The sequence below is a fragment of the Empidonax traillii genome, unplaced genomic scaffold, assembly GCF_003031625.1.
Source record: "Empidonax traillii isolate 1590-97213 ecotype Southwest subspecies unplaced genomic scaffold, ASM303162v1 scaffold165:size1224784, whole genome shotgun sequence".
Taxonomy (NCBI): domain Eukaryota; kingdom Metazoa; phylum Chordata; class Aves; order Passeriformes; family Tyrannidae; genus Empidonax; species Empidonax traillii.
Window position 1 is genome coordinate 479,691 of NW_020955358.1, and position 16,755 is coordinate 496,445.

Below are 16,755 nucleotides of genomic sequence, written 5' to 3' on the forward strand. Positions count from 1 at the left end.
TAAAGTCCCAGTGACAGGGTAAGAGGCAACAGGCACACACTGAAACACAGCAAGTTCCCTCTGAATGTCAGGAGACATTTTTACTGTGAGGTTGACCAAGCCCTGGCACAGGATGTCCAGTGAGGCTGTTGAGTCCATTCTTGGAGCTATTCAAAAGCTGTCTGGACATGGTCCTGGGCGACCAGCTCTGAGTGAACCTGCTTGAGCAGAGAGTTTGGATCAAATGACCTCCAGAATTCACTTCCAATCTCAACTATTACGTGACTATGTGGTATGTTGAGATTTGCTTAACAGAGGAACGACACTCCACCATATTCCCCTTGTTTTTATTATTCTTATTTCTTCCAAAAATAGCATAACAATGTACTTTCAAATGAAATTTGATACAAGAAATCTAACAAAACCAGCTTTGACGCACACAGTTTTCAAGGAAACATTTCAGCACTTCTAAAGTCAGCATTTTCAGCTAGTTTCATGAGTACTAATTCTAGCAGACAAGAAAGTCTTGTTTTCTTAATTTCAGCAGCAGAACTGACTAATTCTACTGCTTCAGTGAAGGTTATACTAGTTCTTTTATACAGTTAAAAAAATGAGTCATGGAAGAAAGAATATAACCTAATTACAGGGAGAAGGCAAAACAACTACAAACTCAATTTGAATACTTAACTCTAATGGAAACATTCTTTTCTAGGTTTATCATTACTTTTCAAAATACTCATGTACCATCAGAATTTCATCATTTCTTCTCTACATAAACTATAGCAGCTAACAGCAGCCATCAGCTACTGTTAGCCCAAATATAGAGAGAAAAAACATGAAGTATTCAGGCCTTCTCAGTAATTGGTGGCTACAACCACTGGAAAGCTGGGCAAACACTGCCCCAGAAATCTCTAAGCCAGCTCTAAAAGACTAACAAGCAGTTAAGATGGTACTTAGGCACAGTTCTGTCTACTGGTATCACTACGTTATATTCCCAAACAAAATATTTGGCTCTAATTTGGGGATTGTTACCCACATGTACCAGGGTGAGTACACATATATACAGCCCTCCCTTCCAGAGTGAACTGCTGTTATCCTCAAATGTTTCACAGGCTCCCCTTCTGGTTCGTGATCCGTGACATGACTCCGTTTCTAATGCCTTAAGGACTGCAGTGAGGTCCCCATCACTACCATAACTGCCAAGCCCACTCGGAATTTTATGAAAAAGAAAGAAATGCATGTTAAGATCTGCCTAGTAAGTTCAAGAAACATTAAAACTATCAAAAAGTCAGGAGAGTCTTTTCTGTATTAACAACAGAAAATGTTCAGTAATTTAGGTTCAGCAGCTGTTACTGATTACCACATAGTCATGTTTGGAAAAACGAAGCAGAGATTTAAATCGTTAGAAATTGAGTACGTTCAGAGCAGTTTTGTACAGAACAAACTTGTTTAATCTTAAAAGCACCATGAAGTGACACTATGTATCAGCAAGCAGGAAAAACAAGAACATCATGTGATTTTACCATGTAAACTACACCGTGAATACCACTAAGGTAGATTTACACTGCAGGCTCGAGCACAGCATGGAGGTACTCAAACTGACTAAGGTATTTTTTGCTCTGCATGCAATGTAGACATACCCTCTATGTCTGAATAGATCTCATTATGAACTGAGCTCTGAAGTACAGTATTTAGGCCCTCATTCTGCACCATCAAAGTCAACAGTCATCTTTCCATCAACTTCAGAAAGTGTAGGGTCAGGCTTGTAATCACAAACATACATCTACTAACAAAACCTTTGTGTCTAACAAAGTTGTGTCAGTTCAAACACAAGTTTTGAGAGCATGCAGATTGCTTACAAACGCTTAAAAAGACTGGTTCAGAATCTTTCTTATATATACACACACAAGTCCATCTGTCACAGACAGGCAATGTAACTCTGAATAACGAGCTGCCCTAGTTTTTGGTAGTGTCCTGCACACTTCTGATAATTAAAAATAAAAAATAAAAAAATAGTTGCCACAATGGATTTCTGACCATTCCAACTTGCACATGGATATGATCTCTTCTTGCTGCATCCAGTATGTGAAGTTTCACAGCTGCTTCTCAAATGCAAATACCAAGTAAATACCTAAAAAAGAAAATGCGAGTATTTAAAGTTTCAGCTTCCTTGGCAACTCAGTTAAGTTCTGAGCATGTTATCAGGTTGATATTCTGTCCAAACAACCTGTTAGCAGATTACTGAAATGATAAAAAATGTTATGGTTTCCCAATGAGTAACTCTAGCACTCAAGTCTAGCATACTTTTTTTCACAATAGAGCACAGAATGCACAAAAGCAAAATATTTTAAGTACTGCAGATAAGGTAAATGCAACAGTAATTCAGTTAATGATACTAGTGAAATGTGAATGGAATTCATAGAGTACTATGCCATTCTACACATAATTAACATTCACTAGCACATAAAAAGTCATATGCAAGTAAGTTAAGACTCCTTCATACACACAGCAATGGACAATTAGGGGTGAAATTATCACCTTCATTTTCAAATGAAAAGTGAATAAACTCATGACACATACTAATTTTCCTTTTTAAAATTTTGATGAACAAAGAAGAAATTATAAGTCCAGAACAGTATGATTTTAGTAATGGATATTCCTAAAGTCCACACCAGCACCTCTGGAAAACTCTTACTTGGCATATAATCAATGCCAGCTAAGCTGGATGTTCTTGTGCTCCACACCAGACAGATACATTAAACCAGTTACCGGAAGGCCATGAGTCTAATAAACATTTATGGATTTCCACTTAACTTTTATTTTAATGGATGAGGTGCCATAGCTACATTGTAAATCTTTCAAGACAAGTCTATCTATTCCTCAGCAACAAAGCAAAGTTCCAGGCAATGAGCAAGTTATCAGAAGCTCTGTATTCCAAATCTCTCTGGAAAACAAGACTACTTAGGAAACACAGTAATCACTGAACTTCTAAAGGTATAAAAAGCTCCTCTCAATTCAATTAATAGCTTACATAATACTTCTCCATTGCTGGAATTAATGTCTTCCTTATGATTCATGCCTTTTAAAAATTCGATAATAATTTAAAAAAGCAGATTGAAGATTTTTTCATTTGTGAATTAAATAGCAATTTTTATTTGCTTTCAAATCCCTAAAGCAACCAGAACAATGACCTACAAAAATGCAAATTCTGCTTGGCTGCACTTACACAGAATTAAGTAAAAATCTCTCCAGGAATCAATTTTTATCCTTAGATTCTCAGTCCCTTATAATTGAGTTTTTATTGATCTAAACATTGGAAAAATCCAATATCAGAAGATTTCCATGGCATGTGCTCACATAATTTCAAAACCTATTTAATGCCTTTGCAGTGTCTGAGGCACTGAATTTTTCTCTTCCCTTTATAGAAAATTCAAATACCTCTTCACTATTCATGTTTTAATTGCTTCTTCCTGATATATGTATCACTACAGGAAAAGAGTAAAGCTCTGGTTCCTGTCTTTCCCAAACAGGTTTGTATTATTTTTGGTGAATGTATGTCCCAACTGGAGTTTGTTTTCTAATTGACTGATAACGGTATAATATCTGAGTGTACCATACAGAAGGGTAGTATTTAATCCTCTAACATTAGCAAAATAATTCTTTAACACTGGCATCATTTTTTCATACATCCCAAGTAAGGGATAGTCCCAAAACTATTTTAGCCCAAAATTCTGTGTATTAGAAGGCATTTAAAAAAAACAAAATTCTAACCTATTTTACGCATTTTCCTCCCAATTTCTTGCAATGTGTGCACTTCATAATGCATCCATAGGCATGTGAATTACACAAATAATAACATCTTGTTACATTTAAAATTGGTATTTTCTTCTATAACCAACAGGCTATTTTATACACTTTCCATAGCAGTTATTCAATCAATACTGAGTTTTCAAAATATTACTTACTTGTTGCTTCCCATTCAGATTTACTCAAGGTTCCCTAGAAGGTGACAAAGGAAAACACAGTTTCAACAAAAATGAAGGAGCAATAAAACACTGATTTAACTCAGGATAATCAATCTTTCACATTGACTGGCTATTTAGGGACAAGAAGAGCATTACTGTAGACCACAGATACTTAAAACTCCAATAACTAGGATGGGAGTGAACTGGAACGTGCCAGACAATACAACACATCTAAATCACACAGGTATAGGAAAATGGGCCAGCAGTCTGTTGGTCTGGATGCCTCTGGAATGCAGAGAGCATGCTGGGTGCATCACCACACATCAGGGTGACTTGACCTGGCTGAAGCTGCTGTTTCCACCCTGATACACTCAACACTTGTGCAGGAGTCAAGAAAAGGCCCCGTATCTCGGTGCTGCCACCTTGCCCAGGAACACTGCCTGCCCTCCACCTAGTACTTCCCCACAGCCCACAGAAACTCTGTTTGCAAGATACTGACTCCCAACCCAACTCACACATTCTGGAAAAACAACAGCCTGACAACCAACCTAGGAAATCTACTCCCAGCTCAGCTGACCAGATGAAATCAGGGCAAGTCCACAAGTGAAAAGCTGCTGCCATTTACCCCATCAATTAAGAAACAAGGGGGTTTTTTTGCTCTGCCCACTCCACCTCCTTCCCAGGAGTTCTCACTGGGGGGCACAGTTCAGTCCATATGCTACCCATTCACCGACCCTGACCAAAAAAGAAGCACCTGGCAAGAGAGGTCTTTTGGTCTGACTTGGTCATTCTCATGTTCTTAAGCCTGTGTCTTAAAAGAAGCAGTTTGCTTTTTAAAGTTTTTAGATTTCAAATATTGAAAGCAGGTTTCTTTTCCTTCTTGATGTAGGACTTTTATATATTTCCATATATACAATAAAAGGACTATATTGTCAAGAATTCAGAGCACAAACAGTAGATGAACCAATGATTAAAAAAAGAAACATTCAAGTGGAAAAACTTGAAAAGGTGACCAGCCCCATGTTGAATCTGTGACAGTGAAAAGGACGATTTCAAATATATACAGTGTCATGAACAAAATTTTCAACTTTCCTATCAGAGGACTGGAGTCACTTTAAATGTAGTGTGGAGGTGCAGAAACATAAGAATAGTTTTCAAATTAAAAGCAGTTAGAACAAGTAAGATGGAGAAATATCCTTTCCCTTTCACAATATTACAAAATTTCTTAATAGTTACTAAATCAAGTGAATTTGATTCTCTGAGTATGGGATACAGATAAAATTAACTCCTCAGTCCTGTAGCTCTACAATTTTTCACATGCAAAGAGACATTCATACTAATTCTATTGCAGTTGAAATGAAGGCACCACACATCCAAAAAAACAGGACCCCAATTTTAGACACCACTTGCTCTAGTGAAGTATGAAGAAACTTACCAATGGTAACTTTGCCTTGCCATCTTTGATGAACTCTTTTGCATGGTCATAATCATCAGGTTTATCAGAAACATGCCTGGAATCACCAAATGTAGAATATGGCTGGAGAACATCAAAATCATAAGAAAACCCATTAATTGCATAGTAAGATACCCTAATCACATCAGTCATGAGTTTGTCACAACACAGTCCAGAAAACAGGTAATTCTTGAAGAAGATTTTAAATTTAAGTGTCTCCTTTATAGCACCCTCAGGAACAGGTTTGATACTCCCTACTTACCAGGAAATTAGTATACAACTGATTCTTCAAAACTAAGATATATTTAGTAAGGATGCCAGTTACAAGCAATCTGCGTGTAACAATTCAGTCCTCAATTGTAAGTGGCCACTACTTTAAGATAACTCTCACTTTTCTAAGAAGGTCAAAGGCTGTGTCACCATGCCACTGACAATGTGAGCCCACACACAGCACCAGCACTTTCAGAGTCAAGAAGGACAGTCAAGTTCACTTGCAGCCCATGTGACTCAATTTAGTAAGTCACCAGATACTTGATAGTTTTATGCTGAAGAATTCTAATGTTTGAGGGAGAAGGGAAGCACAGAGAACTGCAAGTAAAGCCAAAGTCTCAGAGGTGGCATGGAAAAACTTCTCTGAAGCTGCTACAGTGATCCAGGATAAATGAGGATAAAAAATGCAAAAACATCGGGCAAAAACATAAACTCAGTTACAGTGAAGTACCATTTCCTTTTACAAACACAGCCTTTTATTCCCACAAAGATTCCTTTTTGTCTTTTCACTCAATCTTTCTTGCACAAAAACACAGCTTTCAGTCTCAGGTGTTTTTTTTCCTATTTTCTCCCTATTTTCCTATTTTCTCTCCTATTTCAGTTGGGAAAAGGGAATAAGAGAGAGGGTTGGTGGGTGTCCAGCAGCCAGTCAAGGTCAACCCACCACAGTCACACTTTCAGTTCCAGGAGTTAAATTCTTTCTATTGGTAGCTCCTAACTAGTTGCAAAATGTTCGCAACGAGAATTTCAATTATTGCACAAATAATTAACAAGAAGTAAAGCGCTATTAAAATGAAACAAGTCAACTTCAAATTTACCTCCAAGGCCTGCATTCTCCTTAACAGCATTTTATGCTCATCATTCTTGATTTTTTCTTCATAGAATTCCCGAAATGTCATTTTGTAGACTAATTTCATACCATGCTTCTTTGCCATTCTGTCAAAATAAATTTGATTAGGGAAGCCCCAAAATTATTGTAGCTTTCTTTTCAAAGGAACTATTTTAAGCCACAGTGACATCTTATGGTATTCATTAGGATTACACTTTTTTTAGAGTTTTTTTTTTTTTAGTTAAGACATTAAATGAAAAAAGCTGCAGCACCACTACAAACGGTACTTTTTTTTAATTAGGACAAAAAAAATCTAGACAGAAGTGATTTACAAACATTTTAATAGAAAAATTACTCTTCTCCCAAAATACAGAACTTCCAGGCACACTACGCTCTTTTCCCTGCAGTATCTGTCATGTCAGAAATTAGGGATATATTTAGAGAACTTATTTCTGCTAGATTTAGTGTCTTAATTATACGTAGACACTGTGGACATGCAACACTGCAGTTACAGCTGTCAGGGACAGATGCTGGTATTTTTCATAGAGAACTACAAACAAAGGGTGTGAGAATATATGGGCTTGATGGGAAAGTTTAATATTGTTTCAGCATCCTGAGCTTGAACAGCAGGAAAAACCCCAACATGGAAACATTTGCCTGTACCTCAGAACACAGGCTGGGAAAGGTAAATCTGAGTTCACACAGAGGTAACAGCAAAATATATGCTCAAAGATCAAGAAAAAATAAGTCATGGGAAAAATCCTAAGAACATTCAAAGAAAATTGTAGAAGACAAGAAAGAGGCACCACGATGAAGAGGACACACAAGAAAGCTTCCTGAAGGACTAGAAAAAGCACAGAAAGAAACCCCTCAAGAAGTTAAGATCAAAGAAGAAAAAGCTGACAGCAGTAAAAATTTGCTGACAGATCCAACGTATCAGATACACATGTTCTTGTCTGAGACCTAGTTTAAGTCTTCACAGTTTCTGACTAGAGCACCCTCAATTGTGTGCAATGGACAGATTACAGGGTTGGATGGAAATGCAAGAAACCTCTGCATTTGGAGCAACAAAAAAACCCTAAGAACTAAAAAATATAATAAGAAAACCAAAACATTATTTTCTGCAAGTGTTATGCAATGACGTATAAACTAAAAAAATGTTTATTATGTTCCAGAGCTTTCATTGTATAATCAATTTAAAACTTAACTTACTCTTCCAGTAATGGAAAGTAAACCAAGAACTCAGGGACATCAACCACTTCTTCCAAGTGGAAATCATACTTGCAGCCAAATAAAGGATAGTCTCCCTTCTTTTCAAATTTTACATTGTACACGTCATTCCCAAATGAATTTGTTTCTGAAGCTTCAAGTCTCTTCCTATAAAATGAGATATAAACAAACATTAATTGACCAGTATTTAACTGGCAACGAAAGCTACACTTAAGAGGCCTGAAAGTTTCTCACCGTGCTAGAGTATTCAATTATCTCTCTAGTTTCCCACCTTCCTTACCTAATAAGGAAATGAAACAATGAAATGAAGCCACATGCTAGGTTTGAACAGTTTATCATTCCTATACAACAAGGACTTAATGGACCTAGAAGATTGACCTTTAGCTCAGAAAGTCTACGTGGGCAAGACAGGCTTTTTGGAACAACCACAAAACCCTGACAGTTTTTCTCTGGGCTGTAGTCATTTTGCCACTATGTAAGTCACTACAGAGGGCTAGAGTGTGTGAAGACCTATTGTCTATACCAGAAGAGCCCGGGTGCAAGAGACATGGATTAGGATTGATTTACCTGTTTGAGTCAGGTTCATGAGTGAGATTTTTTTTACTAGAATCCAAAATTTTTGCAAAAAACCTCACTTTTGTTTCCCCAAATGTATTGGAGTACTGAAAGAACAATTATCACTTAACAAGGCTTCACAGACTTCTGAAAGACTAATAGAATATAACAGTACTTACACAAGTTCAAAGCTATTTGGAGTTGTGCCAATGAAATAACCTCCAGGAGAGAGGTTCCCACAAGCGTTTTTAAGCATCATGTCAGCCTGCTCATATGTCTCAAATGAGTAATGGTAAACAAATTGACAGCTGCAAATGTCAAAGCGCATATCTGGATCATTATATTTGGAAGACAAGAGATCCTGAAATAGATTTAAAAGAAACAAAAGCTACAGAAACACGCATGATTCATGTAGATCTTCCAATAAATACACTACACCCATAATCCTTTGAAGCTTTCCCTTTCAGTGCTCATTCCTTCACAAGTTCAACATGGACAAGATGAAAAAGGTAAGAGTAAGAAAAAGTTCTCTGCTACACAGAAAGCCATACACAATATTTAGGAACACCAAGAATACACACAATTTCAAAGTTATCATGTCCTCAAATTCTTTTCATGTTGTCAAGTAACAGCTCTGCACCTGAAAGGCCAAAACCCAACGTTAGTTACCTAGTAGTTTCCACAGGTTCTTTACTGCTGAGGGTCTATAACTGGCCACCGTTTAACTGGGGAAAAAAAACTGTAATAAAATGAATTTTCAGTTTACAAAGTCTCTCAGAGAATGAGAATTGACCCATTAGGCATATACTTGAAAGAAGGAGTTGTTTTAAATACAGTGATTTGCTCTGCCCACCAAGTTGTATTTGTCTGTATTCTTGCGTACATACACATGTACTAACACACTCCTACCCACTCCAGACCTAGGTAACTAAAATCTGAAGAACTTGAAGCCCTTGAAATTTGTCAGGTTAAATAAAGCCTGTCAAAGTTTGACCCTGTACTCAGCACTTCTCTAACTCTTCTTGTCAGACTTCTTTTACACAATACTCAGAAGAAGGAAAGACAACCAAGAATTCAGCAAACAACCCTTCCTGCAAAGCTGAGAACAGGTTCAGCTTTTCGACATACATGCTGAAAACAGGCAGGTTCTGTCCTTCAGCTTACAATCAGCAGGCTGCTCTCAGCCTGCATTTCTAGGAAGCAAAAGTAGTTCTGGCTACAAGACTGTCTCCTAAGCCTCAGCAACACATTCACCATTGCCTCCCAACAGTGTATGCTCTATCATGCAAGCTTTGAAGATACAAGTAACTAAAATGCAGCTAGGGAAAAAAATAGGATAAGCAAAATGTACAAATCAAATCAGAAAAAGCCCCTTATTTATTCCACTATTAAAAACACATTCACCAAGATTGTTTCCAACATCCCATGCTGGCTCACAGAAACTCCAGAGGTGAGAAGTCACTGTGTTCCCCTAGTCAAGTTAAGAGACTGAAAGTACCAGACTGATTATATGAAAAAGACATTTAAGCTTCACAAATATTACACTGCACAACAGCAGCAAAATGCATCTAACTACATGTTAAGCAACCTTCCAGTAACTCACATGGCTGATTCTCCTGGTAATACAATAATCTGATTTTAAACAAATATATGCCCAAAACCCTATAGCGCTACCATCAACTTCCTATACTTACTTAACAAAAGAATGTTAAATCTCCAAAATATTACAAAGCATAGAAACTGTACCTTGGTACTATCTGCTTGTATGAATTCTGCATCAAAAATGTGTTCATTATATCGACATCGGGCTTTCATTTCTTCATATCGGTGCTTGCACTGCTGCACAGAAATGTCAGCAATATCTATGTATGAAAAGATAATTTAAAAAATAGAAAAGGTGTATAAACTGCTCTCCAGACAAGAAAAATTGAATGATTACAGGAACACAGAAGGTACAATATGGCAGAGATAAAAAAATGATCTTCAGTTCCGTTAAAACAGTTCAGGTCCCAGGGATTCTAATTCTTAAGTGTTCTTACAAATATAAAAGTTGTTGAAATGCAATTATTTCTGATATGTTACATCACAGGATATCTTTTTAAATTCTAGACTGTTCCTTTCTCAGGCATCAAGCTTCTGACAATATACAGTGAATTTACATAAGAACTTTTTTAAGTAAATGAATTAACTGTATCTGAATACTGCCCCACTGAAAAATGTGCAAGAAAGCACTGCAAAATGTAGAATACCCAGAATAATTCCCATAACTTATGGGAATTTTATGGATTTTTAGCATCTAATTAAATTTGAAGTACAGTAATACTTCCTCTGATTATCCTTGGGATACTTTTTGGGGAAAATGAAGATGGTATCTGCCTCTCAATATCTAAGTAGATTATTCAAACAAGATTTTTTTATTTCGTTTTGAGCTTTCCCCCCTTTCTGAGTCTGAAAATTTTAACACCCAAGACTACTTTTTGTCACAACATTGTGGGGTTTATTTGTTTTTTAACTGTTTTTAACTGTTTTTGAATTGAAAGCTAAATACACAGAAAACCAATTATTCTTGTATTTCTGCTGGCAATCAAGTCAATGTCTTCAGGTTAAAAGACAAAATATTTTTTTGACAAAAGAAAGACATTCACTGCATTCTTGGGCTTACTGGAAAAAAAAAAAAATACCGGAGATGTACTCTGTCTTCCCATAAAACCGTGATGTACTTTCACTAGAAAGTTATGTCTCCTTACCAGTACAGACGAGTTTTTTAATTCTGCCTTTTTTCCATTTCAGTAAGTCTCCCCCTTTGCCACATCCTAAATCCAGAACAGTTATATCACTCTTTTTCTGTCTTACCCGGTCTATGAATTCACCTAGAAGAATAAAAAGAGGAAACATATATACACATCTCTGTACTGCACATGTATTGCACATAGAAGCCTAAAGGATCAAAAGGGTTTGAGAATTTTAAAACACCTCAGACCTTACTTTGCCTACAAGTCCCCTTAATATTTAAGTCTAGACTTAAATGTCTAGAATGATGAAAGGAACCACAAACTTTTAAAACTATGGAGAAGACAATGAATATTTTCTGTGCTTATTGTGCTCTGTCTGCAACGTGACAGAAGCTCTGAACTGTTTCCCTGGCTGAGGCAAAACTGCACATGGCTAAACAACCACCCTGTGAATGGGCAGGGAAACAGGGTTCCCTTTCATTACAATTATAATGAAGGCAGCTGTTATTTGAAAGTATGGGAAAACCTTTTGCAGAAGAGTAAAAGCCAATTAAACGCATCAGCCACAACAACATCTCTTCCTGGTCACTTTACAAAAATGAATAATGTTTTCCACTCCCTCTCCAAGGCTTTGCAATAACATTACCTATTTGTTCACTGCCTTTTTACTCTACATACACCAGTTTCATTTTCTCTTCTATCTCCACTCTGTCTAGATTCTCTCTGCTCTGACTGATGTTGGCATATTATGTAAAACATATCAGCATGCTAGCAACTTTTCTTCACAGTAAGAGACGTGAAATATGTTTTGATACAACTGCTATAAAGCCACACTGCTGAAATTCCTCATGACAGAAAGGCTTCAACACAGGCTTCAGGAACAGCTTTATATAAATCTAAATATTGCTTCTAACTGCTCTGATACAACACAACAAAAAGCAGCATGCTGAGACAAATGGTGCCAACATCTCCTGGCACAGATCCCTCTTCATGAACCTGTGTTGCTGTGCTGGTAATTCTTTTCTTTGTTGGCAGATATCTGATGGGTTTTGTTTTCTCCCTTAGGAATCACTCTGTGGGACAGCAGATTTTGCCTTCTAATAAAACCTGCTGATTCTTAGAGAATTACATCCTCTAGTTTTTTTTATCTATTAAACCAGTGACTATGGGTGACAGAGAAAATATTTATGTGTTTAAGTTTCCTGCAGAACTGTTTAACCAAGACCAGAGAGCACAGACTGCTTTGGGAAAATGGCTAAGGAATTATTTGAGCTAGACTTAAATAATAAGAACAGCCCAATCTAAGAACAGCTCAATTCTTTATGATGTAAAGCTGTACTTTTCTCTGCAAAAATGTCACAAAGAACAGTATTTAGTATGAACTTATTCTACTTTTTAAGTTGGTTAATCTTCAAAACTTTAGCATACATTTGACACTCCAACAATATAAAACACTATCACAGAGATTCAAATTAAATATAAACACTTCACTGCAGTTGAAAAACTATGTATTATGAGACGTCAATCAAGTACAGAAACAAAAAATTTACATTTTGATCCAAAAACTGGTTACATTTTACTCAAGTCTAAGCGATCAATCAAAGAAGCTTACCAATAAGGACACTCTTTGTCCAATTATTAAAGTTTCGGAGGTAGAATATGCGAGACTGGCTACGTTTTTCCAATCCAACTTCTTGAAGTTCATTATAATGTGCAGCTACAGCTTGCCCGTGGCCTATCTCAGACTGCAGAAATGACAGGAAGGAATAGACTCAAGGAGTGAATTTTTTTTTATTACTTTTTAATTTAACCAAAAGACATACATGTTCACTTCAAGAATTTAAGAAAGCAAACAAGCAATACTATGAAGAGCACCATCATTATAAAGAGATTTCCCATATCTGTCCCTTTTTCAGTTCATCCAAGTAATTTCTAAGGGATAATACCCAGCATCTTTCCCTCAGAGAAATACTTTCAGTTCTCTAATACTCTCACTGCTCTCAAAAAATCAGTTGCACTCCCCTTAAGCCTGGGACTGAAGAAAAGAATGTTCCTTCTCCAAGAACTTCAAGCCTCTTCAGAAACAAGCTTCAAGCTTGTTTCAGAAATTCAGTGTTTTCATTGACAGAAGTGTATAAATTGCCAATTTAATCAAAATGCCAACTAGCCAATGTTGCATAAAGCCCAAAGTGGATGGACCCCACTGCCAGAGCTTACAGCAGACCATGGTAAGGAATGAGGAATCACTTAACAATATATTCCAACTAATGCTTAACAGTTAGCTACAGAAATGTCTCTGATTCAGCCTTAACTTTACTCCAAAAGATTTCTGTCCCATGTTACAAAGAGAAGCAGTCTACACCCAGATACTATGCTCCCAACATTTCTTCACCTTGAAAATAATCTTCAACTATATACATGAAATGAAAATAAGTTATAAATAAATAAAGCAACAGAACACAGAGAACCAACACAAATTCTGTGAGGCACAAAAGCATTTGAAATAACAGTACAAACCAGAGTGAAGGATTCTCAGTTAAAACCCACAAATGTGCTATAAAGCCAGTATGAATCCCCACAACCATTAAAAACATTCTCCACAGTTGACTACAAAAGCCAATATCCCAGCATCTGGGAAATAGCTGTTCCTCAAGGGAAAAGAAGATTTAACTGACTTTACGATAACAAGTGAATTCTTCAGTGTTTCATATACATTTGCTAACTTTTAGGATGAATACAGACATATTTGTCTGGAATCTCCATCTCCATCATCTGTTTATTACCAAACCGGGCTGACTGATACTAACAAATATTTTGACCACTTCTATTCTTTTTTTTAGGGTAAGCACAGATGGCTCTCTGAATGGCAACTGAAGGTGACATGAGCTAGAACGGCTTAGACAAGTGTGGGGGACATACTCATACAAACCATTAACAACATCTCAGCTGCAAACAGCCATCAGCAATAACATCTACATGCCGGCAGATATGTTCAAACACCTCCCTCCACCCTTAAGCTACGCAAAACCAACATATTTCTTGTTTATCTAAGCCTTATCCCACATCGTTAAAAAGATTAAAGGGTTAATAATGTTTCTACCACAGCAAAGGACACCCTTTATTTTACCAGACTGCTAAGCCATAAATTAACATCCTGGGAAAATTCTGGACAGAGAAACAAAACGTTAGGTCAAAGACATTTTCGAACGACACTTAAACATCCCAAAAAGTCAAAATTAGACTGGATATTAAAGCATCTGTTTCTACAAGCTCATACACAGCAAAAGACAGCATCGTATAAAACATTACCCTTTTCACCCTCCCCTTTAAAAAGGCAGATATTTTCTGCTACTTTTGTAGTCTTAAAAGTCTTAAATCTTTCAGTACTTCACTTTGCAAACAAATTACACTTAAGTTATATCAAACAGGATGCAGTTTGAAGAGTTTTGTAAACTATACAATACCTTACCAATGAAACGAAAGGACAAAATCACCTTGTGGAAGAACCTCCCAAGCACAGATAACTACTCCACCACACAGCATAACAACATACACGAGATCTGAGTTCAAGATACAGGACTTGGACTAATGCCAGTAAACCCTACACTACCAGATTGCTACCACACAGATGATGGAAGGACAGTCTTAGAATTAGACAAGGCATGTGCTGAGACTAACATTCTAATTACCAGCCCTCTTTCTCTTCTGTGAAGACAACATAATTTGTGCACCTGTTATTTTGCTAGCAAGCTACCCACATACTTTGATATTTGGTGTTTCATGCTGGTTCACATATGCTTAGCATAAATATTTTCAATCTTTTCTTGAGCTAAGGTTTTGAGAAAAAGATCTGAAAACAACTCAAAATAAACGATACTCACTATTTTCTTTGGAGGTTCACCTGCAGAATCTAAATTCTTCCTCTTTGCTCTGCTGTCCTGATCACCATGACCAACTTCTTTTTCATTTTCAGTGGGCTGCACTGTACCTGAGGTGGAACTGTCACCTTCACCCCCACACCCCACACATGAATCTGACTCGGAAGTACTAGGTGTTTTTTCCACTTCTTCAGCCAAACTCTTCTCTAATTCCTGTTCTTCTGTCTTGGTTGCATCAGCCATTTTTGACTAGTTAGTCTCCTTGTCCACTGCTCAGAATGGAAATCTAGAGAGGGGAAAGAAAACCACCAAAGATTTTCAGTGTTGAATTTCACTTACTGGTGGTTGCAATCATGACTTTCAAACATAACACTGGCATTATAAAAGAATAACATGCTTTTGCCCTAGACAACATATAGACTTCAAGTATGACTAGCTATTTCAAAAAGACAGCACAATAAAATATATGGAATTTCAAAGTACTCTCATTATAATAAGATCAAATTAAGATAATCTTTACTATTCATGTTTGAGTCTTTCCTAGGCATCTTTATTGATTCAACTGCAGTGTGTTATTGGTTTTGAGACTGTAATCTCCCTCTTTCCCTACCTGTAAAAGGTAACCTAAAAGTAATTTTTTGTGTAGAGACACAGCTTCTCTCAAATTACTAAATTCATTATTTAACCTGATATGCTTTGAAATATAAGTCCTTAAATAAAATATCAAAATGTTTTCTTACGAGCAAATTTTCATATCAGTTGCAGATTTTCCAGTTTGTCAAGAATACCCACTATGCTCCCAGCCTAACCTGGAATATTCAACTTCAAATGCATTCCCACATCTCCACTTCACAAATACCCACACAGCCCATAGGGCTGAAAACCACCGCCACAAAGCTCATTTGGTCTGCAGGACAACCTAGCCTTCTTTATACCTGATCTTTTTTACATCAGCATCAGGGCGCGGGGCACCTACTTTTTAAATAAGGCACAGGACCAGGCAATTTGGCAACTCCTTAACAAAAACCATGCACAGGCCACCGTATCCAGGCTCGCCTCTTAAAGCCTGAACACATCCATTAAGGGGGCCACTATACAGAAACACCAGAGCAGCTCTCCTCAAAACAGATGGCCTCAGAGTGCAACTCGTAGAACCAATCTCTCCACTACGCCGCAGCACCTGACTCAGTTTCCAAAGCAGCAGCACACCCTTCCTTATGCTCACGCGGCTATTCCAAGCAGATGGTTTAAAGGGCTGAATTGTGAAACGATCCGACTTTCACAACCAAGCGCCCAGGGGGAGCAGCAGCTCCTTCGCGGGAACAGCCGGGAAGCAAAAAATGCCTGGGGGAGCGTGGGGAAGGGGAGGGGGGGAGGAGAGGAGGGGGGAGAGAAAAGTAGAGGAACGGGTCCGCCGGCCTCGAGACGAGCCCCCTCTTTCCCTTCCCTTCCCTCCCCTCCCTCCCTCCCTTCCTTCCCCCGTGACTCGGCCGGGAGCCCTCGGGGCCTCCTCGCCCGTTAACTGCAGCGCCGACGCCTCCCAGCGCCCGCCCGGCCCCGCTCGCCGCGCCCGCCCCGGGCACCGCCGCGGGTCCGCCCGGGGACGGACGGGCGGGCAGGGAGGGAGGGAGGGAAGCCCAGCACTCACCCGTCCCAGCGCTCCGCCATCCCTGTTTGAGGAAGTGACGAGCGTCACGTCCGGGGGATGGAGCGGGGGAAGGGATGAAAGGAAGGAGTGGGAAAACAGGGCGCTGCGCGCGCAGTGTTCCCTGGCGAACACGTGTCTTGTGAGGGGCGGCTGAGGGAGCGGGAGGGTGTTTGGCCCGCGGGAAAGGAGGCTCGGGGGGCACCTCGCCGCTCTCTA

At 38.3% G+C, this 16,755-nt stretch overlaps 1 protein-coding gene across 3 annotated transcripts; it reads right to left on the bottom strand.

Moving 5' to 3' along the window:
• Positions 1-312: 312 nt before the first annotated feature.
• On the bottom strand, positions 313-16,655 carry RNMT (RNA guanine-7 methyltransferase). Of its 3 annotated transcripts, none has more exons than XM_027885370.1 (11): positions 16,540-16,655; positions 14,895-15,177; positions 12,626-12,758; positions 11,029-11,151; positions 10,028-10,143; positions 8,461-8,642; positions 7,709-7,873; positions 6,486-6,603; positions 5,380-5,481; positions 3,945-3,978; positions 313-2,110 (listed from the first exon to the last, which is right to left on the bottom strand). In XM_027885370.1, the coding sequence occupies exons 2-11, from the start codon at positions 15,132-15,134 to the stop codon at positions 2,073-2,075; spliced, it is 1,251 nt and encodes a 416-aa protein (XP_027741171.1). In that variant the 5' UTR covers positions 15,135-15,177; positions 16,540-16,655; the 3' UTR covers positions 313-2,072. The 3 variants fall into 3 exon arrangements, with proteins under 3 accessions (XP_027741171.1, XP_027741172.1, XP_027741170.1); XM_027885371.1 differs by lacking the exon at positions 16,540-16,655 and adding an exon at positions 16,101-16,346; XM_027885369.1 differs by lacking the exon at positions 16,540-16,655 and adding an exon at positions 16,072-16,346.
• Positions 16,656-16,755: the final 100 nt, after the last annotated feature.